Here is a 25,681-nt window from a genome sequence, read left to right as displayed (position 1 = left end):
TTCCGCAGCTTGGCAGCCAGCTGAGAACACAGCCTCGCGGACACTGCGACGGCAGCTCTGCGACACTGAGCAGAGGACCAGCTAAGCCGCGCCTGCACTCCGTTCCCACAGGAACGTGGTATAACAAACAGGTGTTGTTTTAAGCTACTAAGATAGTGGTACCCAGCAGACCCTAGGGTACAAGGGGGGCTCTAGGAGGTGAGCGCTCAGCAGGCAGGAAGTGAGCCAAACAGAGAGCTGGGGACCAGACTCCCAGGCAGAGCGAGCAGCCAGCGCAGCTGAACGCAGGCCACCGCGTGCCCGCCGGGTAAGGACCTCAAACAGGGGCCTGGAGGGGAGGGCACGCACGAGTCAGGGGGTGCGGGGGTGCGATGGGGGACCCAAGAGTAAGGGAGGGGGCGGGGACGAGGGGGCGTGGGGCACCCGAGCGGAGTGGGAGGGGCCGGCTCACGGCCGAGTCCTCCTCGGCGCACCACCGAGAGGCAGGGGGGTCTCGCCTCCTAGAGCGGCGCCGGAAGGGGCGGGCCCTGAGGCGGAGCTTCCGCCAGCCGCTCGGCCGGGCCGCTTCCGGAGGGCGGGCGCTGGGCGGCCGGAGGGGTGGCTGGTGGTCAGAGCGGGGAGGCGTCCCCCCCAGCCCGGGGGCCCTTTCGGGGGCGCGCCCGCCCCGCCCTCCAGGCGGGACTCGTTGGGTCCCTCTGGCGCCCCGTGGGTCCCTTTCCCAGAGCTGCACCCGCCCCCTCTCGGCTCCTGGGCGCCACGGATAGGAGGGCAAGTCACGCGAGGACCAGCCGCGTGCGGATCGAGGCGGAGGAGTCCGGGGCCCTGCACACGCTCCTGCCGAGGCTCTGTCGTTGGCGGGGCGCTCTCGGGGCCGCTCTCCCGGCTTCGACACTGCTGCGGGGCAGACCGTGCCCACAGACGGCTTGGGTGCATGTTTGCCCCTGGATCTCAGACCAGCTAGAAATCAGTCTCTCCCTAAGACCCAGGCTTCTGAGGGCGAGCGAGGTTTCCAGGGACGGTGCATACCCAAAACTTCGTGTTAGGAGAGGCCTGGGCCAGAGTGTGAAGGCGCTGCAGTGAAGTCGCACAGCAGGTACCAACATCCCTGCCTTTCAGCCAGGGTTCGCAATGGCTCTGGCCAGGTGGATTGGGTTTTCGGTGTGGTCATAGCAGTCACCGAGCCCAAGGGCCTGTGAAATGAGAGGACCAAGAGAATGGCCTCAGGCCTCCTCCTATTTTAATTATCATTGTATTCCTTGGTGTGCACGGGACCAAGTGAGGACATCAGGTCTCTGCCATTGAGTACCTGCCAGCTCGAGTTGAGCAGATGGTTGTCTAGAATGTTCCTGAGCAGCAAAATGTGCAGGCTCCAGCCAAGTAACAAGGGATTCAGGGATGAAGAAGATGAGATCCTTGCCCTGAAGAACCCTGACTTTGTCTGGAGACTTTGCCACACGTCTCCAGGGTAGCAGGAGACCTGGTAGGGGAGCAGTCGTGGGGCACAGCCAGCAGGTGTCAGGGGTCACTGCTCTCCACCACGTGGGTCAGCATGGAGGCTGGATGAGTCCACACCTGCCCTGGAGGGGCGCAGGCTAGAGGCTGATGGCACTTTCCTGTCGGTTCTTGGTTTTCACTGTTGTTTCCTAGAACTAGACCCCAGCTCAAACGCCAGCCTGGCTGACGGGCTGTGATCCTCTGCCCTGGGGCCACCTACCTCCCCAGCCAAGATGCCCCCTTATGTCTGCACTCTTCCCTCCGTCCAGATGGCTTGTATCATCCTCAGTTCTGGCTCCCGCCTGATGCTGAAGACAGCCTCCTCCCAGAAGCCACTTCCAGTCGAGCCTTCGGAGAGTGACGCTGGCCTGAATCCAAACCAGACCCATCATCGAGAAGAAAGCAGGCTCTAGGTCTCGTCCAGGTGGGGAATGTACCGTCATTTCACCTGTTGCCTCTGTGTGGGAGAGCAGCGGACAAGAGCCCAAGGATCCCCTTTGACTTAAAGGGGATTCAAAGAGTTTATATCTCAAAACGCAGGCCGCTTGGAATGTTCGCAGCTAGAAGGCCGCCCTCTTGGTTGAGACAGCCTGTCAGGACACGGGTAAGCAGCCCAGGCCAGGAGAGGGCTTCTCAGGACGGTTTGAGGGCTCAGAACACGTGCTTCCTTCGGCGCTCAGGAGAAACTGCTTTCTCCTGACCTTATGGGATTTCTTCGGCCAGCAGTTATTTAAAGAGCCTGAAGTTTGTCAAGGCTCTGTCCTGGAATTCCATCATTTGGCACTGAGAGGCAGATCAAGGAAGCTCAGAACTAAAACAACCAAAAAAAAAAAAAAATTTGATGGGGTTCTTAACCAAAAAAACAAGAACCATGCAGGTGGAGTTTCTACAAGCACCTGGGCCCGACTGACTCCTGTCTGAGGCTGTGGTGAAACTGGAATGCTTTTATTTATTTATTTATTTGTCTTCTTGCCTTTTCTAGGGCCGCTCCCGTGGCATATGGAGGTGCCCAGGCTAGGGGTCTAATCGGAGCTGTAGCTGCCGGCCACAGCCACAGCCACAGCAACGTGGGATCCAAGCCACATCTGCGACCTGCACCGCAGCTCACGGCAACAGTGGATCCTTAACCCACTGAGTGAAGCCAGGGCTCGAATCCGCAACTTTATGGTTCCTAGTCGGATTCGTTAACCACTGAGCCACGACGGGAACTCCTGGAATGCTTTTAGATGGGACAGAGCACATCAAGTTTTTTAGGCAATGCAAGCAAGCTCCTCGGTGGTGGTTCCCTTGCAGCCTTGGCCCTCCGCGGATGAGTCAGCTCTGGGTACATGCCACGAAGAGAACCAGAGCCCGTACAGGAGCAGGGAGTGTGGGCGGGCAGGCCTCCGACGAGGGCCCTCAGAGCAGAGCTCCGGATGAGTGAGGGGCCAGCAGCACCACCACCTGCTGCCAGGGGCTGCGCAGAAAGGACCGGGAATGTGTGGGGAACCTAAGGGGGGGCGGGGGGGTGGACAGCAGGGTTCGGAAGCCACTGGGGACTCGGGCAGGGATGTGATGGGCGTTCACTGGCTGCTGTGTGGAGGATGGACCCTGGGGAGAGAGCAAGGGCACCCACTCAGGGGCCAGCCCTGAGCTTCACGCAGCTCAGAACACAGGCTCCAGCTGATGGGAGGGGCTTCCGAGAGGCTCACACGTGGCTCCTGCCGCCGGGAGCTCCCAAAACACAGTCTGGTCCCAAGTACAAGAAGCGGAGAAGGAGCAAGTAAGAGACGAGAAGTCCACCTTGGGGACCGCCCAGCCGTCCTTGGTCCATGGTCCACATGAGTCCTACTGGTCGCAGGTGTGGGGACGCCGTCCCCCTGGCGCAGGAGCAAGGGCTCCCTGGTCAGCAGCTGAGTCAGTGACACTGCCATCCACCGAGACAAGGGGACCTGGAGAGAGGAGAGGTGCTCTGGGAGATTGAGTGCCTGTTTGGTCAAGTCCAGCCCGGGGCTGATTGTCCAAGGGGGACACACGAGCAGGGGCGGGAAGGGGGCCATGATCCCACGCCTCCAAACGCCTTCGCTGCCTGTCCATCCGTGGAGACGCGGCGCTCACAGAGCTCACGGCCTTGTTCTTCCCGGACGCCTGTTTAATGTTCGCAGGCTGGTTCTCCACCGTCAAGGGTTGGTGTGCGCTTCTCTCTGTTGCAGAGTTTCTGTCCCAGAACTTCGGTTACAAGCTCAGAAAAACGAAGAGTCTTGTCCAGAGCACAACCTCTGAAGAAGCGGAGCAACGCGGAAATTCCCACGGCCGGGGGATTGTGCTGCTGGCTCGTCTCCTGGCTCATGCCGGCTTCCAGTGCTCCTTCCTCTCCCCTGGGAATGAGAAGGATAGAAAGGCCCGCTGGCAGAAAAGAGATCAGACCCCGGAGGGAGAGGAGGTGCTCGGAAGGACTCCCCCAAAGAAGAGGACGTGTCTGCGGAAAAACCAACCAGAGATGCGCTTTGACCAAAACGCACAGGAAGGAGCCCAGCCTGAGCCCTGAGGGTGAGACACGTGCCTGAGGCCTCTGGTGCTTCATGGAAAGATGACTTCCAGGGGTTCCCGGGTTCCCGCCCCTCCTGGGGAGGCAGCCCGAGGAACACAGCTGGGGCAGGTGCGTCTTTAAACATCTGACGGACCCTGTTCAGCACCAGCGGGTCCCTACTGGAGAGAGGCCTTCCCCTGAGCTCGGGCGGGAAGCCGTTCCGGCACAGCTCCGACGTGACCAAACCCAGCACGTTCACACTGGAGACAAGCCCTTTCAACGCCGTGTGTGCGGCAAAGCCTTTAACTGTGGTTCACATCCCCTAAAACACGAGCAAACCCACACTGGAGAGAAACTGGAGGGGTGTGAGGAATGTGGGGGGACCTTCACCCCAGCTCGTGTCTCATTCGCCGTCGGAAACGTCACCCGCGGAAGAAGCACTGATGGGGGTGAGTCATCCGCCAGATGCGGGCAGGCTTTGTGGGCTCGAGACCCATCCTGGCAGGGCTGCCCTGGCGCCCCCTCGATCAGGCCTTGTCCGCTCAGGCCGGGGGTCCCACCCTCACCAGGAACACCCAGGTCTGGCTGGAGACCTCCATCATGTCACTACGATGACAAGGACGCTTCTCACAGCTGCGGCACCAGAGGCAGGCTTCGGGCCCTGGCACAGCCCCCACCTCCCGCTGCTGCCTCCGCCTGTGGCGCCCACGCTGGCTCCCCAACCACTGCTCCTTTGGAGACTGGTCTGCAGCCTCTCAGCCCTCAGCGTCCTGAGTCCATCTCCATGTGGCCTGGCCCCGAGCTGGACGGCAGTGCTTTGCAATGAGCTCCAGGGACCCCGCTGTCCCCCGGCTGGCTGTGGTGGCAGTGCTGGGCCTCGTCCTCTGCCTTCCCGCCTCGGCTGGGGCACCGCTTGAACGCGGCCCCCCTCCCCAGGAACTGGACCCCCTGTGGTCCTCCCAGCTCAGCCCCCATCCCAGGTGAACCACCGTGACACCAAATGCTACCACCACGCGAGATCCCTGCCCTGGCCACGCGGGGCCCTGGGACGCCCATGACAGCTGGGATCCCTTCAGACGCCAGGCGGTGGGTCCGTCCCCAAGGCCAGCTCTCCGTTCAGGTTTGTCCCACTTCTGCGGGCCTCACCCCCATCCTGCCCCCGTCACGTCCACATGCCGGGCCTGCCCGTGGTTCCCTCCGGGAGGGGTCTGGACGGCCTCTGTGCTCTCCTGGGGGGGGGGTGTGCTCTGTCCCAGCGTTTCCGGGTGGTGTGGGAGGGGCAAGGCCACTGCCACCCAGGAGGGAAAGTAGCTTTTTAATAGGAAAATGCTGATATTTAGGTTTTCAGCAGTTCGGACCCAGAAAACAGAGCAGCCTTCGTCGCGGGGGCTCCTCTGTGAGGAGAGGGGTCGGGGCTCCCGGGACAAGTGTCTCCCCAGTCTGACAGGCGCTGACCTCTTCTCCGTAAAAGCTGCGACGGCAGAGCAGCTCTGCCCGCGCTGGCGCCTCCGCCCAGGCTCGGCAGGCCCCCTCCCACGCGGCAGCCGGCCCAGGTGACGGGCTAACCTGCCGCCCGCGGTCCTGCTCTCACCGACCAGGAGATGGCGGGGCGCTGAGGCAGAATCTCCGAGCAGGTGCTGGGCTGGCCTGGGGGGGACACGCCTTTGGTCCCGGGTGGGGCAGGTGCTGTGAGGGACGCGACTGGGACGTCTGGCAAACTTGAGTCCAGACTGTCCCCGGGGGGGGGGGACGACACACAGGGTCACTGCTCCCCAGTCCAAGGGCCTGTGGCCGTCCCAGACAGCATCCTCGTCACGAAAATGTACGCGAAGGTCACGGCCTTCAGGCCACGGCGTCCTGATGGAAGTTTGCGCAGAGGCTGACAAGGGAGCGACGACAGCAGGACCCACACGGACCCTGAGCGGTGGCGACGCAGACCGGCTCAGCGTCGGGCGTCCCTGAATCTAGACCGAGGGCTGGCAGGCCTTTGCTCTGAGGGGCCCGAGGTGGGTGGTTCCCGGCTTGTGGGCACGAGGTCCCGTCCCGACGCAGCTCAGCGGTGCCAGGCAGAGGCCGGCGTGCGTATCCGCGGAGCTTTGCTTCCAGAAGCAGGAAGGTGGGGCTGGGGCGAGCGAGGCCCCGCGTGCTGGGAGTCCCGAGGTCCTGCAGACCCAGCGTCGGCAGGAGGAGGCCTGGGCGCGGGGAGGGGCGGGGAGACGCCCGGAGCCGGCCCCGCCGTTGGCCTTGCTGCACCGGGGAGAGGCCGTGGAGGCGGCCGTCAGCCGTGCCGCTCCCGCGGGCCGGGGGCTCTGCATCCGCTCCACCCGGTTCCCTCGGATGGCTGCTGACTTGCCCTGACAGAGGTATTTTGTGTGGAGAGCATCGTGTGACGTGCACCCGAGCTTACGGTGCTTCACGCGCAGAGAGAAGAGCCGCCGTTGTCTATGTAACCCCGTTTCCATGTCATTTCCCACGGAAAAGCCCTCTTTCTGTGGTTGCCTGACAATCCGTGGATTAGAAACATTGATTTAGGAGTTCCCGTCGTGGCTCAGTGGTTAGTGAACCCGACTGGCATCCGTGAGGACATGGGTTCGATCCCCGGCCTCTCTCAGTGGGTTAAGGATCTGGCGTTGCCGGGAGCTGGGGTGTAGGTTGCAGACACCGCTTGGATCCTGCGTTGTTGTGGCTGGGGTGTAGGCCGGCAGCTGCAGTTCGGATTGGACCCCCAGCCTGGGAACCTCCATGTGCCAAGGGTGCGGCCCTAAAAGGCAAAAAAAAAAAAAAAATTTGCTCTAACCATCTCCTGACAAGAGCCTGTAGGCCGTTTCCCGTTTAGGTCGTTATAAACAATGCAGCATCTCCTCCACATTTAGGGCCAACGGGGTGGGTCTCCAGACGTGAACTGCAGGGAGAGAGCGTTCTGGCAAATTCTGCTGCCTAAGTGCCCCAGCAGTGCACAGACAGCAGGTGAGGTCTCATCTCGCCGGGCTGGTAGAGGAGAAGCAGCTTCTGATGTGACACCTTCGATTCCTAAAGAGGAAGTGGGCGGCCAGGTGCTCAGTCTCTTGGGCCAGAGACGAGGGACCCCGGGCCAGTCCTGCTCCTCGTGCTTCGCGTTCCCCCGGGGGGACGCTGACAGCGCTCGCCTGTGGCTGTGACGTCCTCAGCGCGGCGCTGGCCCCAGGGGTCCGCCACTGTCCTCTGGTCATGTGTCCTCAGCGAGGGGACGTTTGCCTCCCGGCGTGAGAGGGCGGCGCCGGCTGGCGGCCTCCGTGCTTCTCTGAGGAAAGCGAAATCAACCCGGAAGACAACGGAAAAGTGATTTTTTTAACAGGAGACATGAGGAAAATGACACGGCCAAACTAAAACCACTTCATGAGCTTCTTCTTTTGCTCTTTAATGGCCACACCCACTGCACATGGAGCTCCCGGGCCGGCAGTGGCATCCAGGCCACGGCTGCTGACCTGCGCTCGTGGCGTTTTTGCCTCGTGGCGTTTTGGTCAAGACGGGAGGGCTCACTTCCTGCTTCTTCCGAGTTAACCATCATGACGCCACACCATCGCCAAGCTCTGAAGCCGAGTCTTTCAGATTCATCGGATTTGATGGGTTGTTTTGGGGGGTTTGTTTGTGTTTGTTTTGCTCTTGCTATTCAAGTGAAACTCAAATTCCAGGAACAAGAAAACCTGTTACCTGAGTCAAAGGAGAAAACATAATAAAAGTTATGAAACACTTGGGGTCCCATCGTGGCTCAGCTGTGTAACAAACCCGACTAGTATCCATGAGGACACAAGTTTGATCACTGGCCTTGCTCAGTGGGTTAAGGATCCGGTGTGGCCGTGAGCTGTGGTGTAGGTCGCAGATGAGGCTCAGATCCCGCGTTGCTGTGGCTGTGGTGTATGCTGGCCGTTGTAGCTCTGATTTTGAGCCCTAGTTTGGGAGCCTCCATATGCCGCCGGTGCAGCTCTAAAAAGACAAAAATTACAGTTAAAATTTTTAAAAGTCATAAAATACTTAAACCGTAATGATAATGAAAATACAACTTGCCAGAACCTCTGCATGCAGCTAAAGCGAGACGGAAATTTGTAGCCTTACGTGGTCAGCAGAGCTGGAAGTCTACAGGCTGTACATCCCAAAGGGAAAAATGGCAGAGTTCCCGTCGTGGCTCAGTGGGTTACAGGCCCGACCAGTATCCATGAAGATGTGGGCTTGATTCCTGGCCCTGCTCAGTGGGTTAAGGATCCGGTCACGGACGCAGCTCGGATCCTGCGTTGCTGTGGCGCAGGCTGGCAGCTGCAGCTCCAATTTGACCCCTAGCCTGGGAACCTCCCATGGATACCACTGAGAGAATTTAAAAGCAAAAGTCGGTTCTTTGACAGGACTGCGGAAACTGACAATCCCTGGCAGGGGATCCAGGGAGAGAGAAGGGGCAGAGACTAAAACGCTAAACCGGCAAGTCAGGAGATGGGAGAACTTGGATGAAGCGGGTTACGGAAGATGAGTTACTGAAGCCGACGCCGGAGGGAACAGCCCGCAGACCCTCTAAGCCCCAGACAGACTTGCATCCATAGATCACAGTCTCGCTCGCGGTGACGGCAAGTCCAGATGGTGCGCAAGTGACTCAGGAAGCAGGTGCCTCCCGCGCCTCCCAGGCAGTGAAGAGGAGACACTCCTGCCTTCCTTTATGAGGCTCGTATAACACGCTGCCACAGTGACAGCTCAGTGCCACCTGCTTAGAGATGAAAAAGCGCTAAACAAAACACTGCAGATAAAATCCGGAGTGATTAAGAGGGACTGTGGCAGGACCGTTCTTTTTCTAGAAAGGCAAATTTGGCTCAAAATGGGTGTGATCTCTCACATTTTCAGTTTTACGGAGAACTGGGGCACCATAGTGTCATCTCAACAGCCGCGGAAAATATTTGCTAAAATTGGACATCCACTCGTGATTAATATCTCTTCACCCACACGGACTATAATGGACGTTTCCCAACCGGATGTAGGACGTCTCCCAAAACACGCAGCAAGCGAACCTTAGGCTTAGGTGTTAAACGTTTGCAAACAGGAGCAACGCGGATCGGCCGCCGTCACCCCTGCTCTTCCATGTCGGAGATTCCGGCCGGGGCAGTGAGACAAGGAGTGAAGCCCAGGAGCAGCCTTAGGAGGGCAGCCCTTACCTGTCATTCTCAGCGGCTGCCACTGCCTGCATGTGGCCATGGAAGTGACCACCAGCTGTGGAGATCATTTATGAAGGGCTCGTTTAGCAAGACTGTCACAGGGAGCAACGTGCAGAAACCGGCGGAGGTTCACCCCTGGGAAGAGTGGACGCAGGGACTCAAGCAGATGTCTTCACACCGACATCATGTCAGCAGGACTCACGGTAGCCTCTGGTGGGACCCACGGACGGGTCCCTCAGCCAGTGAACAGGTAAACGGCGTGGGCCGTGCACACGGAGGCATAGTAGCCGCAGGAGGAACCGGGCACCTACACGCGACGCCGGGGATAAACCTTGAAGACACGATGCTTGGTGAAAGCCAGGCACGAGGGACACATACTGAGCGACTCCTTTTATACGAGGTCCCCAGAGCAGGCAGATGCACAGAAAGTGGAACGCTGGGGCCTTGCTGGGCTCAGAGGTGCGGTCGGGAGGGTGAGAAGGTTTGGGGTGTGGGTGGTGGACATGGATACACAGCATTGTGAGTATTTAACGCCACTGACTTCGTCACACAGGATGCACTATTAACAAAACTCAACGTTTACAAGCTGTTATCGAGGAGTTCCCGCTGTGGCACCCCAGGATCGACAGCGTTACCGCTGCAAGTGCCCACGTGCGTGTGCCCAGAGCCACGTCCTTACCGCACGGCTGGCTCTTCTCCCAGCAGAGGGACCCCGTGCTGATTGTCCTGCTTCGTTTAGTCCAAAGGAACGTCCGTCCTTTTCAGGTTGTGAGAGCAGATGGGCCCCAAAGCCAGAAACAGGCGTAGAAAAGAACCCCAGAACCAGCAGCGGGACCGCGTTCCTCGGCTCCAGGGAGGAACGGAGATGAGAGGAAGGAAGAGAGGCCGTGTGGGGAGGAAAGGCCCCGGCCGCCCATGTCCTGACCGCGGGCTCAGGCCGTGCTGAGCTCGGAGTCTGCTGCCTCCTGGCTCCCAAGGCACAAACTGCAGCCACGTCTTGGCGACCACGAAGCCACTGCTCCACCCCTTGTCCAGAGTCCCTGTCCAGAGTCCCTGCAGGGTCCAGGCCCAGGCACAGGCCGAGGCTGACGCTGCAGACTCTGCAGCCAGGGGTGTCCAAGGCCTGAGGCCAGGCATCCCATGGGGTGAGCTCCCAGGCACCTTGGGCCCAGCACACACACCCTCGAGCTTCCTGTGGCATGTGACTGTGTCACTGTGGCCTCTCCCATGAGGCACTCAGTTCATCCCTATTTTTTTTTTTATTTTTTTTTTTACTTTTTAGGGCCACACCTGCAGCATATGGAGGGTCCCAGGCTAGGGGTCTAATGGGAGCTACAGCTGCTGGCCTGTACCACAGCCCCAGCAACACAGGATCTGAGTCTCATCTGTGACCTACACCACAGCTCACAGCAACGCTGGATCCTTAACCCACTGAGCAAGACCAGGGATCGAACCTGTAACCTCATGGTTCCTAGTCGGATTTGTTTCTGCTGCGCCACGACGGGAACTCCTGGTTGTTCCCTTTTGGTTCCACTCTTGGGGTTACTGGAAGCTGGAGCACACGGGGTACCGGACTCCTCCTCGTGCTCCCTGGCGAACTGGGGTGGCTGTGGGCTGAAAACAGTCGCTTGCAGCTGGCGGTCCTGGGCCTCTGCTGGTGTAGATGCTTTCTCCAGTCTAGTTTTCCCCGCTGGTTTTTTTTTTTTTTTTTTTGGCCACCCCCACAGCATGTGGAAGTTCCCGGGCCAGGGACTGAACCTGCGCCAGAGCAGTGACCTGAGCCACCGCAGTGACCTCGCTGGGTCCTTGACCGCTGGGCCACCAGGGGATGCCCTGCTGTTGTTTTCACTGTTTAGAGACGCAGCTGCCCAGCTAGTCAAGGTCGTTGCACTTCTGCTTCATTGTATCTTCACTCCCGTCATCGTCATCCGGAGACAGGAAGCGTGGCCTTCGTGTGGGCCGGTGTTCCTCCCTTCGCGGCTCTCTTGTCACGCGGTCCTCTGAACCCACGTGGTGCTGCCCTGCCCCCCACGTCTCTTCCCAGCAGCCCCAGCGTCCGTCACAGGACGTCCTTTGTCCTGCTGCCTCTGGATCTTGCTTTCTCCCACAGTGAATGTCTGACCCGCCCTGTTGGCTGCATTCAGCTGCTCTTCCTGCAGCCAGGATTTCCCAGGGAGGCCCCCCTGCTGGCATCTCCCAGCCCCAGGCCTGCAGAGCCAGAGACCTGGTGGTCGCTGCCCCTGGATAGGTCTCTTGGGGGCCACCTCACATTAACCAGACTTGTAGGAGGCCAACACACAAATCAGAAAAGGAACGTGGCGTTCCTGTCGCAGCTCAGGGCTTTATGAGCCCAACTGCTATCCGTGAGGATGCGGGTTCGATCCCTGGCCTCGTTCAGTGGGTTGAGGATCTGGTGTTGTCTTGAACTGTGGTGTGGGTCTCAGATGTGGCTTGGATCCCGCGTTGCGGTGCCTGTGGTGTAGGCCAGCAGCTGTAGCTCTGATTTGAGCCCTAGCCTGGGAACCTCCATATGCCACAGCTGTGGCCCTAAAAAGACAAAAGACAAAAAAAAAAAAAAAGAATGTGCCAACTTAGAATGGGCACGGCGCCTCCCTGTGACACAATGCGTGTCCCTCGATAGACACCCCCCGCCCCGCCCCTGGGTGCAGGCTCCCCCGCTGTCCGGAAGCCAAGGCACCAGGGACACCCTCCGAAGCCGAAATGGCTCAAAGCGCAGAGGCGCTCGGGCCCGTCTTGCTCGCGGAGCAGGGACAAGAGGAGATGCAGCACAGAGGCAAGTCCTGGCCCTGGCGCCTGTGCTGAGGGGTGGTTCCAGGAACAAGCGTGTCAGGAGCCGCCCTCGCTGCGTCTGGAAAAGCTGCTACGTGACAGCTGAGCACGCTTCACTTTTTACCTTTATTCAGAAAGGCTAAAATACTCTTTGGATTTGTTGGGGAACGGGTACGCACGTGGGTCTTTCATAAAAGTGAAGTCGCATGAGGCAGACTGAAAAACCGGGGGTGGGGGGACCTCTCTACCTGGAGGACTCAGGCTCTGTCGTTGCCCAGACCCCGCAGTCACCCCCCGCGGCAGCTCTGCCCTGACTGCCCTCCTGTGCCCCTACCTGCCTTGTTACAGCCCCTCTTCTCGCAAGGGGCAGTCCTGCCCTCAGAAGGGGACGCTGGTGATATCTGGGGACGTTTTGCGTGTCACAACCGAGGAGAGGTGCTGCTGGGACGTTAGGTGAAGAGCTAAAGGCAAGGTTCAGGAGGGCCGAGGTTCAGAAGCTGGAAGACTGGAGGGGGCGGCTTTCAGCAGAAGCACCTGCACCTGGCAAGGCGCCCCTGAAGGTTGGGAAGGGCCTGGGGACGGGGCCCAGGTCCCCCTGAAGGGGTTGCAGAGGAAGGCAGGAATGTGGTGATGGGCCAGAAGTCTTGGTAGCAGTAATTAGAACCCAAGGTCTCCCGCCTCACGGCAAACAGAAGCCCCCACCCCACCCCCCTGAAACTAAACCAGGGGGCCGACGAGGGAACAGGGGAGAGTCCAGCCCCCAGGCGCCTCCGTCCACCGCCAGGGAGGATGCTCCAGACAGAAGGAGGTTGTGCGCTCCTGTCACAAGCCCCTCCTCGCTACCAGCTCCCTGACTCCGTCCCCGACTCCATCTGCGGAAGCAGCCACCAGCCACACTCCAGCCTGAGCCCCACGTCCCAGCCAGCAGCGCGTGCTGTCATTTGTGTCCACCAACGGGGCCCCACCGAGCCTCCTCTCCCCGCCCGTCCCTCCCCTTCACTCCTGCCTCTCCGCCGCCGCCGCCCCAAACTGGTCTTAGCTGCACTCTTCACTCCCCAGCTCAGGGCCTGCAGTGGCTCCTGGTGCACAGAGAATGAAATCCGGGCTCCTGACTGGCTTCAAAGGGTCCGGCCCGTTCTGTTCCCCCCTTGCTCATGACTCTCCCGCCTGCCTCGCCCTCCAAATCCTCAGTGATGCTCCGTGATGCCCCAGGACCTTTGCACGCTCTTCTCTGATTACTCTCACCTCCAGCCGTTGTGTGACTAGCTCGCCTCCTCCCTCCCTCTCTTCTCTAATGTCACCTCCTTAACCCTTCGAGGCAGGGACCAGCTTGTGGCCCAGGGCCTGGTACTAGGTTGGGCAGGGGGGAGCAGGAGTAACTTAGAGAACCTACGGTGAGCAGGGCTGGAGGAGCAGGTGGCGGTACTATCTCCACCCCCAGTCTTTGGCGAGAGCCAGCTCCTCCAGGCGCAGGCACCATTTCTCCAGCGCCAGGCGGTCTGTGCGCTTCAGCCTCTCCCAGCTCTTCACCCCCCCCAGGGCAGCCCCTCCCCACACACTTGGTCCTTCTTCTGTCCAGTTTCCCTGCTGCCTCGGCCCCCGCCCTGGGACCAGATGCCTCTTCCTCTGTGAGGTGATGCTCAGGCTTGGGGCTGTGGCCCCTCCCTTGCTGTCTTCTTGCCATCCCTCCCCCCAGGCTCAGGGGTAGCCGTGGGCAAGCCGCCCTGTTGGACTGCCATCCCTACTGGACAGGTTCGTGGAATTCTTCTCCCACTGGCTGCTGTTCCCAGCAAGAGGGGGTGACCCCTGACTTTGTTGCCAGTATCGGCTGCCTCTGGGCACCGGTGCCAAGGAGAATCAGAGCCGGAGTTGGAGGAAACGGAACAAGTAGCTTTAGCTGCAGGCAGAGGCCACCACAGCAGGCTAGAGCCTCCACAACTGTGTCCCCTGAGGGGGTAGTGAGGAGTCTTACGGCGTCAAGGAGCAGGGTGTGATCCACGCCTGGACATCTTCCTGACTGGTAGGTGGGGAGGTCCCTGGGGGTCAGCGTCATCAGCCTCCAGGCTCCGACCTGTGAGGGGTCCACCGGCGTGTGGGCAGCACCCAGCTGACGTCTTCCACCTGGTGGGGCTCCAGCACCTCCAGACAGCTTCAAGGACATGACTCAGAATGTTATCTATAGTCCTCGAAAAAGAACTAACTAAAGGTCCTTGACTTCGTTGAATGGCTAAACTATTCTGTCTTGACTATTTTCTGTTTTGTTTTTTTGTTTGTTTTGCTTTTTGGGGCCACACTGGCAGCATTTGGAGGTTCCCAGGCTAGGGGTTGAATCAGAGCTACAGCTGCCAGCCTGCACCACAGACACAGCCACATGGAATCTGAGCCGTGTCGCGTCTGCAGCCTACACAGCTCACAGCAACGCCAGATCCTTAACCCACTGAGCGAGGCCAGGGATCAAACCCGTATCCTCATGGGTCCTAGTCAGGTTTGTTAACCGCTGAGCCACGAAGGGAACTCTAATTTTCCTTTTTTTCTCTATTTTCTCACTTCTCTGATTAAGCTGATTCTTTGACTAAAGTTCCCCTAGAGACAGGCAGGCAGAGGCCATGAGTGGGAGGGGTCCACCCTCGGAAGGCCTCACAGGGTCCTGCTGGGTTACACCTTCTTGCAAGTTGGAAGAAGCATTCTAAGAACCAGGCTGAGAAGGAGACTCTGATGACCTTCAGGGAGGATTCCACGAAAAGGTGTTTGGGAAAACCTGTAACACACGCCTCAAGCCCTGGAGTTTGGGAGCGCGTTTCACGTGGCCTCGCCGTTTAGGGGACGTTTGAGACACCCCCCAAAAAGGGAGGAAGAATGTCTTCAGCAATTCCCCAGCAAACCATGCCGGTCCATGAAACATCCGGAGGAAGGAAAAATACCTTCCAGTTAGATGTGGGGGGAGCTTTTCATATTGTGGATGCCGCGGGGAGGAATCCAGGGGGTAAAAGGGCTTTGCTGGGTGTACGTGTGCGATGCAGCCCTCGCTCAGCACGGAGGGGCCCGTGCCGGAAGCGGCGGACCGGGTGCCGCGAGCTCAGCCGACCAACCAGGGGCCACCGGCCTCGACGGGCTGGGCATCCCCGCCCCGAGGGCGCGGGCTGGTCCGCTGCACGCGGAGGAGCCGGCTCTCAGCGCGGCGGCGGTGGCGACGGGCCTCGGGCACCCGCGGGGCAGCCCCCGCTCGGCGAGCGCCCTCGCCCACCGGACCGCAGCACGCGCGGCGGAGAGGGGAGCCGGCCGCCCCGGAGGCTCCGGGCCTCGCGAGGTCACCGAGCCGCCGTCCTCCCGGCGCCCAGAGCGTCCCGGAAGCGCGGGGCGGGCGGGGCGCAGGCGCACTTCCGGCCGGCGCGCGGGCGGCCGCCTCCCGCGCGGAAGGTGAGTGGGGCTGGGCGGCGGCGGGGGGTCCCCGGCCGGCCCTGCGCTCGCGTGCGGTCCCCGCGGGCGGGGTCTGCCGCCGCGGCCTGGGGGCTGGGGGCGCGGGTGGCGGGCCGCAGCGGGCGCGCTGGCCCCTGGCGACCGCCGGCGTCCGTTTGTGGGGCGTCTCTCCCACCCCCCCCCGCCTGGAGCCCCAGGGACGGGAGCTGTCGTGATGCCCAGTTTGCAGAGAAGAAACTGAGGCTCAGAGCTGCGTCTGGCCCACGGTTCGCGGCCGGACTCAGCCCGGGCAGCCTGCTCTCTGCTGCGGAGCGCCCCGAATTCGGGCCCTTTCCCACTGGGCACAGGCTCCAAGCTGGAAGGGGGTGGAGGAAGGCTTGTTCCTGGGCCGGTGGCGTTTGTGTCGCCTCTGCCTTCAGGCCGTTGCAGCAGCCTGAACGTGAGTTTGCTCTGGCCTCCCCGCGTGACCGCCACCTCCCCTCAGACAACCCGAGAGGGTGAGCGTCCCCTTTCCCAGACAAGTCCCCCGGCAATTAACCTAAGACGTGACTTAGGCGGTGAGGACCTGCACCCAGATGTCACGACTGCAGCCCCACCCTGTGTCGGCTTCCTTGGCTGCCAGCGCCCTCCCCATCCTAGGGGGTGAGGTCCGATGAGGCCGCCCCAGAAGGCCTGCGCTGATGAGCCCTGTGGGGGCTGCCTCCCCGACTCCTTGAAGCAGGTACTGCCCGTGCCCTTGCTGGGTGTGCCCTCACTTTTGTCCTTCCCCTGCCTCCTATGCGCCCCAAACAAGGACCCCTACTGCATCACCGTTTTTGCAAACCAGACGAAAGAAAAGTATCTTTGAGGCCAGAGGCGCCTCCGAGCACTGCGGGCAGGGCTGGGGCGTGGCGGTCCCAGCCTGCAGCCTCTGAGGAGGGTTTTCCTCTGAAAATGTCTCGTTGAGATGTAACCTGGAATGCTCACGCTCCCGCAGGCAGCTGAAGGTTTTTGCCCCCCGCCCCCAGCTGTGATGTGGGAAGTGTTTCTGGGAGAAGCAGCTTGATGTGCTCTGTGGGCAAGGTCGCGGGTGGGATGACATTCCAGGCCACTGCTGGGATGGGAGCGTCAGCTCAGTTTCTGTAGGTGTGCTGGCACCATCCACGTGGCGAACTAACATGCCAGGGACCTGGTAGCCCCGCGTCCCGGGCCTCACATGTACCTTCTTGGTATTTTGTTCTCTGACCCAGTGGCGGGGCCTCCAGCTCCCCTGTGGCTGACGGGCAGCTGGCTTGCACCCTCTCCCCTCGGATCCCTCTAACCCCTTCATCCTGCTGTCATTTCACTTCCCAGGTCCGGGTGCGCACACCTCAGCAGGCCTTGGGGGAAGATGGCGGCCCTGGTGGACAGTCAGGAGCCCCCTCACGTCCTGTCCCCTGTTGGTCTCGAGTCACCAGGGACACCTGGAGCCCAGCTTCACGGTCAGCAACATGGTATTTGCCCTGCACTGTGCTCCTGCTCCCTCTGGGCACTGTCACCGCGGGCAGGTGGCTCCCTGGGTGTTGGGGCCCCTGTGCCCTGGTGCCTGGGTTGGGCCTTGGGTAGTGATGGGGGCTGAGGACCAAGCTCTATGAGCAGCGATTCCCTAGGGGACAGTCCCCTGGACTGTGTTTTTTTGGGGGAGTAGGGGTGTAACAAGCAGCCTTAATGGCAGGCCCGGTGCAACAGGGGAGAGTCACGTCATTTCCCTCTCGGAGCCTCTGTCCCCGCCAGGAAGATAGTGTCCAGAGTTCTGGGTGAGCTGGTCTGGGTGGGACCTGCAGGGAAGGAGCTGCTGGCCTTGCTTCACCCCCTGGCAGAGTCTGGGGGTGTCCAGGTGCAGAACTAGCCAACAGCTGGTTGGAGGAGGACGTCCAAGCCTGTGGTGGCCCCTGTTCGCACTCAGCGGTCAGGAAGTCCGGGGGTGGGGGGTCCTTCCATGCCCCCTGGCCTGCAGGAGACCTGGTCTCACTCTTCTCACAGTCGAGGACACAGATGAGCTGGTGACAGCCAGGACGAGGGCCCAGAGGTGTCACATCCCACTCAGGGCCAGTCCCTTTAGCCTGCACTGCTATCCTAAAGAGCTGGCAGTGGGCAGGGGCAGGGCCCACTCTGCGCCCGGGGCTCTGGCTCTTGGCAGGTCCCGGTGCTACAGAGAGTATGTCACGGCAGCTGCTTTGTCGAGCAGAACTGTGCCGGGCGCCAGCTCCGTGCCGAAGGCTCTGGGTGGATTCTCTCGAAGCCCGGGCTCAGCGCTCCCAGACGGGCGCCAACAGATGAGGACTCGGAGGCCCAGAGAGCTCAGGGGTGGCAAGAGCTAACTGGCCAGTGCAGGGTGGAGCAGGAGCTGCCAGCATGCCCTGTGCCGAGCCTGCCTCCAGGACCCCCCTTGGCCCACTTGCCGTCCCTGTGGTGGCCAGGCCAGGGGTGTGGATTGAGGGCAGAGCTGGGTGCTGCCTGCCAGGAGCCCACACATGCCCTGGCACATACAGGGTTCAGGCCTGCGCCGGGCCAGCCGCCTGTCCCTCCGCAGTGGTTTCAAGACCTTTCCCAGGACTCGCAGCACCCTGTCCCCATGGGCCATGCCCCCGCCCCTCCTGCAGTCCCAATGTGGGGGCCCACACCTGACCTTCAGTTTCTCATGTCACCCTCACACCAGCCTGGCAAGTAGGACCTCTTGTCTGTGTTTCCGATGGGGACCCGGAAGCCCGTGGAGGCCAGCAGCCCTCCCACCACAACACTCTGACTCAAGTCCACGCCCTTGGCCCCCACAGGCCCAGCAAGCCGTGCTTCTCCTTTCGGGGAGGCGGCCCAGCAGGACGGGAGGGGCTGTCCGCAGGAGAGGATGGCTGGTACCCGCCTACAAGGCCCCAAGCCCACACAGGTGGGGCTGCCCCACCTGCTCTCCACCAGCCAAAGGCAGAAGGGCCCAGAAGGCTGGTCTGGGGTCCCCGAGCCGTGTCTAAGTGCCCTGACGTGCCCAGGGCTTGCCCGGTGGGAGGAAGGGGGGAGCAGCCAGCCGCTTCAGCCCTCTGTGCGCTGTGCCGGAAGCATGTGGGGGGACCCTGCTGGAATGAAAGAGCAACACGGGGCCACCACAGGCTCTGGAGAGGGCACCGTGCAGGCAGGGACAGAGTCAGGGAGGCCCGAGTGGGGGCATCAGCCCCCTCCTCAGGACAGGCCCGGCGTCCACGTGGTTATCCAGGGCGGAGACGTCCCCTCGCAGCCCGGCGCGCCCTCCTCCGCTGCTGGCTTCTGCTTTGCTCCGGGTCCGCAGAGGCTTTCACAGGAAAGACCCCGGCGTTTCAGGAACCCGCCTCCCCACGCTCAAACCAGAGTCCATGAGACGGGCCGGAAAGAGCATGCGGGGATCCGTCCTGAGAGGCCCGGGGTCCCTCCAACCTCCCACAGCCTCGGTCATTCCAGGAGCCAGTTTCTAGGCCCGAGGGGCTGAGCGCAGCACTGGGCGCCAGGGAGCAGAGGGCCTCCTCAGAAGGGGAGCCCTTGCTGTAAGAGGTGCAGGGAGCAGCAGGGGCAGAGGGGACGTGGCTCTGGCCCCGGGGCCTGGGCTGGGCATGAAGCTGGGGTCGTGCAGTAATGTGCTCGAGGCTGCCCCTCACGAGCCTCTGGGTGCGGGCGGTGGGCAGGGCGCCGTCCCGCTTCTCCCGGCAGCTCCCTGAGGATCGCAGCAGAGCCGGGCTATGCTGGGCTGGCCAAGGATAAACCCAGCTTCTCGGGGACTGGTGCCCAGGCTGTGCCCGCCAGAGCCGGTGCTGCCAGAGTGAGGTCTGGAAGCTTTGGTCTGGAGCCCTATGTGCGAACAAGGGAAAGCAGCACCGGAGGCTGGACACCTGGGGCCTAAGCCCAGGGGTGGGGAGGCACCCCAGTGGCTGGTGCCCGCTGGCTGTCCTCTGCCCAGCCTGCTCCTCTCCCCCACGTCCAGGCCTCAGGACACGCTTTCTGTGCCATTTTATAAACAAGGAAAGCTTCCAGCCCCCCGAAAAAGCACCCATCGTCCTCCCGGCCTCCTTGTCCTCCCCCTGGAGCACCACCCCCCAGCGCTGCGGTGTCCACTCAAGCCCTGGACCTGGGGGCCTCGGCCCAGGTCGGGTAAGCCGGTCACTGTCACTAGTGAGGGTGGCCGAGCTGTCCCTGCGTCATAGCCGCCCCAGAGGTGCCCAGCCTAGGGGGACACGGCACTGGGCACTGTGGGAGGGAGGGCGTCTCGACGAGCCACACAAGCAGCAGCCTGTCCACCTGGCAAGACCAGGCCGCGCCAGGCCCTGAGCCCTCAGATGGGTGAGGGCAGCACCCAGAGCAGCCCATGCTGCCAGGCCTGCCCATACCAGGGCGGGGGGCAGCTGGGAGAGCAGTTGAAAGGCCCGGGGTGGCTTTTGGTTGGCGCCCACCAACCCCACCAGTATTGCGGCACAGCCAAGCAGTGCCTCGGGGCACCACCTCCCGATCACCCCAGTCCTTGGCGGCTCTCGGGGAGCCTCTGGAGGGCGAGGAGGCGTGTGTGTGTTGGGGGTCATGACCAATTCTAGAGAAGGGAAGCTGAGCCCCAGCTCTTGTGCCCCCCAGGCTTCCCCGTCTGCAGCCCTGAGGTGCCCTCCCAGCTGCCACAGGAGGAGGGGCTGTGGGACCTGGACCTCCAGGACGAGCAGGAGGACCAGATCGCCAGAGACACCTGCCTGCCAGGTGAGTGAGCAGACCTGCTCCTGGGTCTGCCCAGAAGGGCATTTACCCGTGGTTGCAGGCCCACCACTTCTCCCTGGACCACAGTGCTCTTCTGTCCCCCTTGGCCCTCCCCTGTTCGGTCCCAGTCTTGTTGCTGTGACTCTCTCTGGACTGCGAGTGCAGCCCAGACCCCCATGGGCCCCTGCCTGTCCAGCTAGAGTGCCCAGCTTGGCATCACTGCCACCCCAGGCTGGCAGCTGGGAAGTCATCCTGTCCCCACCCCCTGCAAAGTGCCCTTGGCCTCCACTTGTCCCCTCCGTCCAGCTCTGGTCCCCTTTTCCCCAAGGCCTGGCTGGGGCTTCCTTCATCCCTGCTCTCAGCCCCTTGTTCTCCTTCCTCTTGCCGCCCCCTCCCCCAGAGAAGCCCTTGGGGTGTCCCCTCGGGGTCTGCTCCCCCACCCCCCGCCAAGCCTGGAGGTGTCCAAGGTCTGGTCCCCGGAAAGCCGACCTTCCAGGTGGGCAGGAGAGCTGGACTGAGAGGCAGTTGCCGCCCAGACCTTGGCCGGTCCAGGGGCGAGAGCCTCCCTCCCTCGGGGTTCTGGGCAGCCTCCACCGGGGCGGGGGCTCCCCGCTGGCCACATCACCTGGAATGGGGCAGGGTCCCCGAGAGGGACGGCCTCGGGGGCCACTGAGTGCGCCCCGCCTCTCGCGTTTCTCACTCCAGATTCCGAGTCGGAGCCCCAGCTGGCTCCGTCGTCTCCCCGCCCGCGCGGCCCTGGAGAGGAGGTTCACGGGGGCCGGGACCGGGGCGCGCTCCGGACCCTGCTGAGGCGTCTCGCCCGGAGGCCCAAGTGTGGGGATGGCTTGGGGCAGGAGTGCAGCTTGGAGCAGCCGCCGGGAGCCGGGCCCTGCACCCAGAAGAGAGGAGGCCCCTGGCTGGGGCCGCAGGGAGCCCTGGGGACGGAGGGTGGCCCGGAGCGGGCCGCCGAGCTGGCGGGCAGCTGTGCCAGGGGCTCGGGCCTTGGGGCCCGGCAGGGCGGCCCTCGGGGCGGGAAGCCGCACCGCTGTGAGGCCTGCGGCAAGAGCTTCAGGTATAACTCGCTGCTGCTGAAGCACCAGCGCATCCACACGGGCGAGAAGCCCTATGAGTGCCCCGACTGCGGCAAGCGCTTCCGCGGCTGGTCCGGCTTCATCCAGCACCACCGCATCCACACAGGTGAGAAGCCCTATGAGTGCGGCCAGTGCGGCCGCGCCTTCAGCCACAGCTCGCACTTCACGCAGCACGTGCGGGTCCACAACGGCGAGAAGCCCTACGCGTGCGGTGAGTGCGGCCAGGCCTTCAGCCAGAGCTCCAACCTGCTGCGCCACCAGCGGCTGCACACGGGCGAGAAGCCCTACGCCTGCAGCCAGTGTGGCAAGGCCTTCATCTGGAGCTCCGTGCTCATCGAGCACCAGCGCATCCACACGGGCGAGAAGCCCTACGAGTGCCCCGACTGCGGCAAGGCCTTCCGCGGCCGCTCGCACTTCTTCCGGCACCTGCGGACCCACACGGGCGAGAAGCCCTTTGCCTGCGGCGCCTGCGGCAAGGCCTTCGGCCAGAGTTCCCAGCTCATCCAGCACCAGAGGGTCCACTCCCGGGAGTAGTGTGCGCGTGAGGCCTGGCGGAGCCGCGGGGGGCCGGGGACAGCGGCCTGGTGCGGAGGGGACTCTGGGGAGGGCTCCGGCCTCTGCGCGCCACCCATTTGGCACAACCGGCACCGTGCGCTGTGTCCCGAATAAATTTTTTCTACCTGACGGCGACGAGGAAGGCCGTGAGGCTGCCCCATCCCCGAGGGTGTGTCCACTTGGAGGAGCCGGGTGTGGTCAGCACCTCAAGATGGGTGTTCCGAGGCCAAGACCCAGGCTAGGCGGGCCGGCCGGGTGCCCACTGGCACCCTGGACTGCGGTCTCCAGCAGTCCTGTCCCCCACCCCACCCCGTGCGTCTGGGGGAGGCGTGTAGTGTGCTCTTCAGCCTCGAGCCCTCCCGGCTGCTCTGTGCGCTTCTCACCTGCCTCTGCACCTGCTGGTGGCTGCCTGAGGCCAGCGGGCTTCAGTGGAAGGCGCCCCTGTCCAGCCTTTATGGAATTTGGAGGCCCAGGGGTTCCCCTCCTGACAGGCCGCTGCAGCTGGGTGGTGGCTTCAGCTCTGCCCTGTAGCTCTCCCACCTCCAGCCCCTGCGGTAGAGGGGGCAGCTATGTGAGTGGGGGTGTCTTCTCCCTGCCCCCCCCTGCTCCCTCCTGGGCTGCTGGGACCCTGCTCCTGCCCCACGTAGAGGAGTAGCCCGACCTCTCCCAAGGCAGCAGCTCCAGGCCTAACCTCCCCAGCCTTCCTTTTTCCCAGAGGCCGCTAGCAGCCAGCCCAGCGATGGGCCGCCCTGCCTCTCCAGGCTGCACTCCCAGGGCCGCAGCTACCGAGGGCTTCTGACCCCACCCCACCCCCAGGGCCAAGGACTCCTTGAGTCCTCTCCACTGGTGCACAGTGAGGCCCTGGAAAAGAGAAAGCCCGCTCTCTCCTCACTCCCCTGACCCTAACTCTGCGCAGGTATCGCAGTGCTTCTGCTTTTGGGCAGCCAGGCTGCAGGGCGGGTGAGCAGAGTCCTCAGGGCTTCACAGGGAGCAGGGGGTCAGCCTGTGCTCCAGAAGGTTCGTCCTGCAGCCTCAGCGCCGAGGCTGGACTTGGATGCCTGTGCCACGACTGGGCCTCTTGGGCACCCCCACGAGCAAGCCGAACCCGGCAGTCCTCCACTGTCCCAGAGGGGCCACCAGGTGGGGAGGGAGTGGTCGCACCCCCCCCATCCATTTTCGGGGCAGGCAAGTCAGGAAGGCTGCCAGGAGGAGGGGAGGGTGGTCAACTCTCAGCAAGGTCTCTGTGTCCCCCCTTGTCCGGCAGAGCCCACGAGACGGCCTGAGTGGCATTTGCGTTGCGTTCCTTCCGTCAGATCCACTCGGCGCTTGCCGGGAACCCAGACTGGCTGGCTCCTGGGCTCCTGGGGCGTCGCCACCTCCGTGCCCGCTGTTGTTTGTCAGCATCTGGCCAGATGTTCCCTGAAGCCCTGGGCGCTTGCCGTCTGTCTCTGAGCCTGTGTCCTCCTCTGGAAACGGGGACAGCGGTCTCTCGATGCTGCTTAGGGTGTTTGCGAGGATGGCTGTAGGGACTTTGTACGCCCCCAAGCGCGCAGCAAAGTCCCGTAAGAGGGGGCTGCAGGAAAGACGGCCGACGACAGGGACAGGTCAAGGACAGTTAGTGGACAGTCTGAGCAGAGAGTCACCTGGGGCTGGGGCTGGCCCCGGCGAGCACAGGGGCCCTGAGTGAGAAGCAGCAGCGGCCAGAGAGGGATCATCTGTAGGGCAGAGTCCACTTTGGGCCCTAGAAGGAAACAAAGGCGCCAGAGGGGCTGGAGCTGGAAAGAAAGACGGTCCTCGGGCGCTTCCCAGCCCCACGCGAGGGAGGAGGGCCCGAGAGCCGACTTAGTCACCGTCTTGGCTGTGTGTGCGGAACGTGGGACGGACTGCACTGCCTGTGGGTCAGCGAACAATGGACAGAAACGGGCCTAAGTGTGGAGACTTTTTAGTTGGATACGGATTTTTATTTTTGCATCAGTATGAGCAGTGTGGCATAATGGTTAGGAAATGGATTTAGGGCGCTCCTGCCGTGGGGCAGCAGATTAAGAATCTGACTGTGGCAGTTTAGGTCACTGTGGAGGTGAGGCTTTGCTCCCCGCCCAGCCCAGTGGGTCAAAGGATCAAATTGAGTCCCTGGCCCGGGAACGTCCATACCCTGCAGTGCAGCCACAACAAGAAAAAAAAAAGAAAAAGAAAATCGACTTTGTGGGTTCCCTGGTGGCTCAGTGGGTTAAGGATCCAGCGTTGTCACTGCTGAGGCTTGGGGTCACTGCTGTGGCGAGGGTTTGATCCCTGGCTGGGAACTTCCACATGTCATGGCATGGCCAAAAGGAAAAGAAGAAGAAAATCAACTTTGGAATTTAAAACCCAACTCTAGGAGTTCCCGTCGTGGCGCAGTGGTTAACGAATCCGACTAGGAACCATGAGGTTGTGGGTTCGATTCCTGCCCTTGCTCAGTGGGTTAAGGATCCGTTGTTGTGGTAAGCTGTGGTGTAGGTCACAGACGCGGCCCGGATCCTGCATTGCTGTGGCTCTGGTGTAGGTCAGTGGCTACAGCTCCGATTCGACCCCTAGCCTGGGAACTTCCATATGCCGCGGGAGCGGCCCAAGAAATGGCAAAAAGACAAAAATATAATAAAATAAAACCCAACTCTACACTTAACTTTAAGGTTGGCCACCTTACTAATCTCCAAATCGGTGTTCTAATTAGAAAAAAAAAAAAAGGAGGTATTAGTGTTCCAGAGAGACAGAAGCAGTCGGGTACGTAGGCAGGTAGGTAGACAGATATTAGGAGTTGGCTCATGAGATTATGGAGGCTGAGAAGTCCCAAGACCTGCAGCTGGGATGCTGGAGACCCAGGAGAGCCGGTAGTGTCGTGTGGTCTGAACGCCAGGAGACCCGGGACCCAGAAAAAGCCGCTGTTTCCGTCCACATCCAAAGGCAGAATGGCACTGATGTCCCAGCTCCAGTCAGGCAGGCGGGGTTCCCTGTCACTCTGCCTCCTTGTCCTATTCAGTCTTTCCTCTGACTGGCTGGACCCCCCTAAGTTAGGGAGAACATCCTGCCTCACTCAGTCAGCTGCTGACTCAGTTGTTGATCTGACCCAGAGTAAAGTTTGACCAGCTATGCGGACGCCCTGGGGCCCAGTCCAGCTGACTGAGGAACTTACCTGTCACAAACAGACAAGAATTGTTGTTGATGCCATGGGGTTGGCCTTGTTCTTCCTGCTACAGGTTTGCTCTCTCGCTGTGACACAGAGCAGAGCTCAAAGAGGCCCCAGCCCTCCGTCCGTCTGTTTTAGCCCCTAGAGGGCTAAGAGAAGCCTCCCGGAGAAGGGCTCTGCTGGGTCCTGCTGGGGCCTCGTGCCACGGCCAGGGGTTGTGACCAGGGAGATGGGCTCAGAGGTTGCCGTTCAGCTGACTCATGGTCACAGCCATGGCTGGGTGCAAGATGCTGGGATGGGCAGGCAGAACCATGAGTCCCTCTGCACACACTTTCAACACCGGTGCTGCCCACATGCTTGGTCTTTGAGTTGCTACATGACATTCCATATCGGGCTGCCTCAGTATCCCATGGTGTCTCTGAGCAACACTGGACTAATGACCCACAAGTGGAAGCCATGGACTCATCTGCTGTGTGCCGTGTGCCCCTAAGCAGGTGGGCAGGCAGGCAGCCTGTCCCAGCATCCAGCTCCTAACACCACTCACTCTACTTCGTAGCCCAGCTCTGCCTTGGCTTCTAGGCCATCTCGGGCAAGGTCCACAAGCTCGCCAAGCCGCACCAGTATATTGTCAGTAACGAGTCTACGTCACAGGGCTTCTGTGAGCACTAGACAAGATCGTTATGTGACAAGCCGGCAGAGCACAAGCCAGAACCAGAAGGTGGCAAGTAAGAATTTTAACGCTTTGCTTTCCACCTGGGGAATAATGCATTAACCCCTC

The 25,681-nt window shown here is 61.6% G+C and overlaps 1 protein-coding gene across 33 annotated transcripts; it reads left to right on the top strand.

Moving 5' to 3' along the window:
• Window positions 1-22: 22 nt before the first annotated feature.
• GLI4 (GLI family zinc finger 4) lies at window positions 23-24,402 on the top strand. Of its 33 annotated transcripts, XM_085020744.1 has the most exons (9): window positions 571-1,093; window positions 1,764-1,918; window positions 2,035-2,098; window positions 3,687-4,452; window positions 4,573-5,123; window positions 16,714-16,853; window positions 19,343-19,509; window positions 19,984-20,100; window positions 20,803-21,903. In XM_085020744.1, the coding sequence occupies exons 5-9, from the start codon at window positions 5,004-5,006 to the stop codon at window positions 21,720-21,722; spliced, it is 1,464 nt and encodes a 487-aa protein (XP_084876870.1). In that variant the 5' UTR covers window positions 571-1,093; window positions 1,764-1,918; window positions 2,035-2,098; window positions 3,687-4,452; window positions 4,573-5,003; the 3' UTR covers window positions 21,723-21,903.
• The last annotated feature ends 1,279 nt before the right edge of the window (window positions 24,403-25,681 follow it).

Source organism: Sus scrofa, chromosome 4 (genome assembly GCF_054392235.1).
Source record: "Sus scrofa isolate SSC_HxYL_T2T_F1_AM1 chromosome 4, Sscrofa_HxYL_maternal_Yorkshire_Landrace_v2.0, whole genome shotgun sequence".
Taxonomy (NCBI): Eukaryota; Metazoa; Chordata; class Mammalia; order Artiodactyla; family Suidae; genus Sus; species Sus scrofa.
Note: the sequence above shows the minus strand (reverse complement) of the source record. Positions and strands in the feature narration are given on the sequence as shown.

What these genes read in the sequence shown, in the direction of transcription:
- GLI4 (XM_085020731.1), top strand. Translation starts at nt 14,821, where the DNA reads ATGTCTTCAGCAATTCCCCAGCAAACCATGCCGGTCCATGAAACATCC. An exon ending in ACCTGGAGCCCAGCTTCACG is followed by an intron (nt 16,842 to 19,342) that starts GTCAGCAACATG and finishes CCCCACGTCCAG; the next exon opens with GCCTCAGGACACGCTTTCTG. An exon ending in CAGAGACACCTGCCTGCCAG is followed by an intron (nt 20,101 to 20,802) that starts GTGAGTGAGCAG and finishes TTCTCACTCCAG; the next exon opens with ATTCCGAGTCGGAGCCCCAG.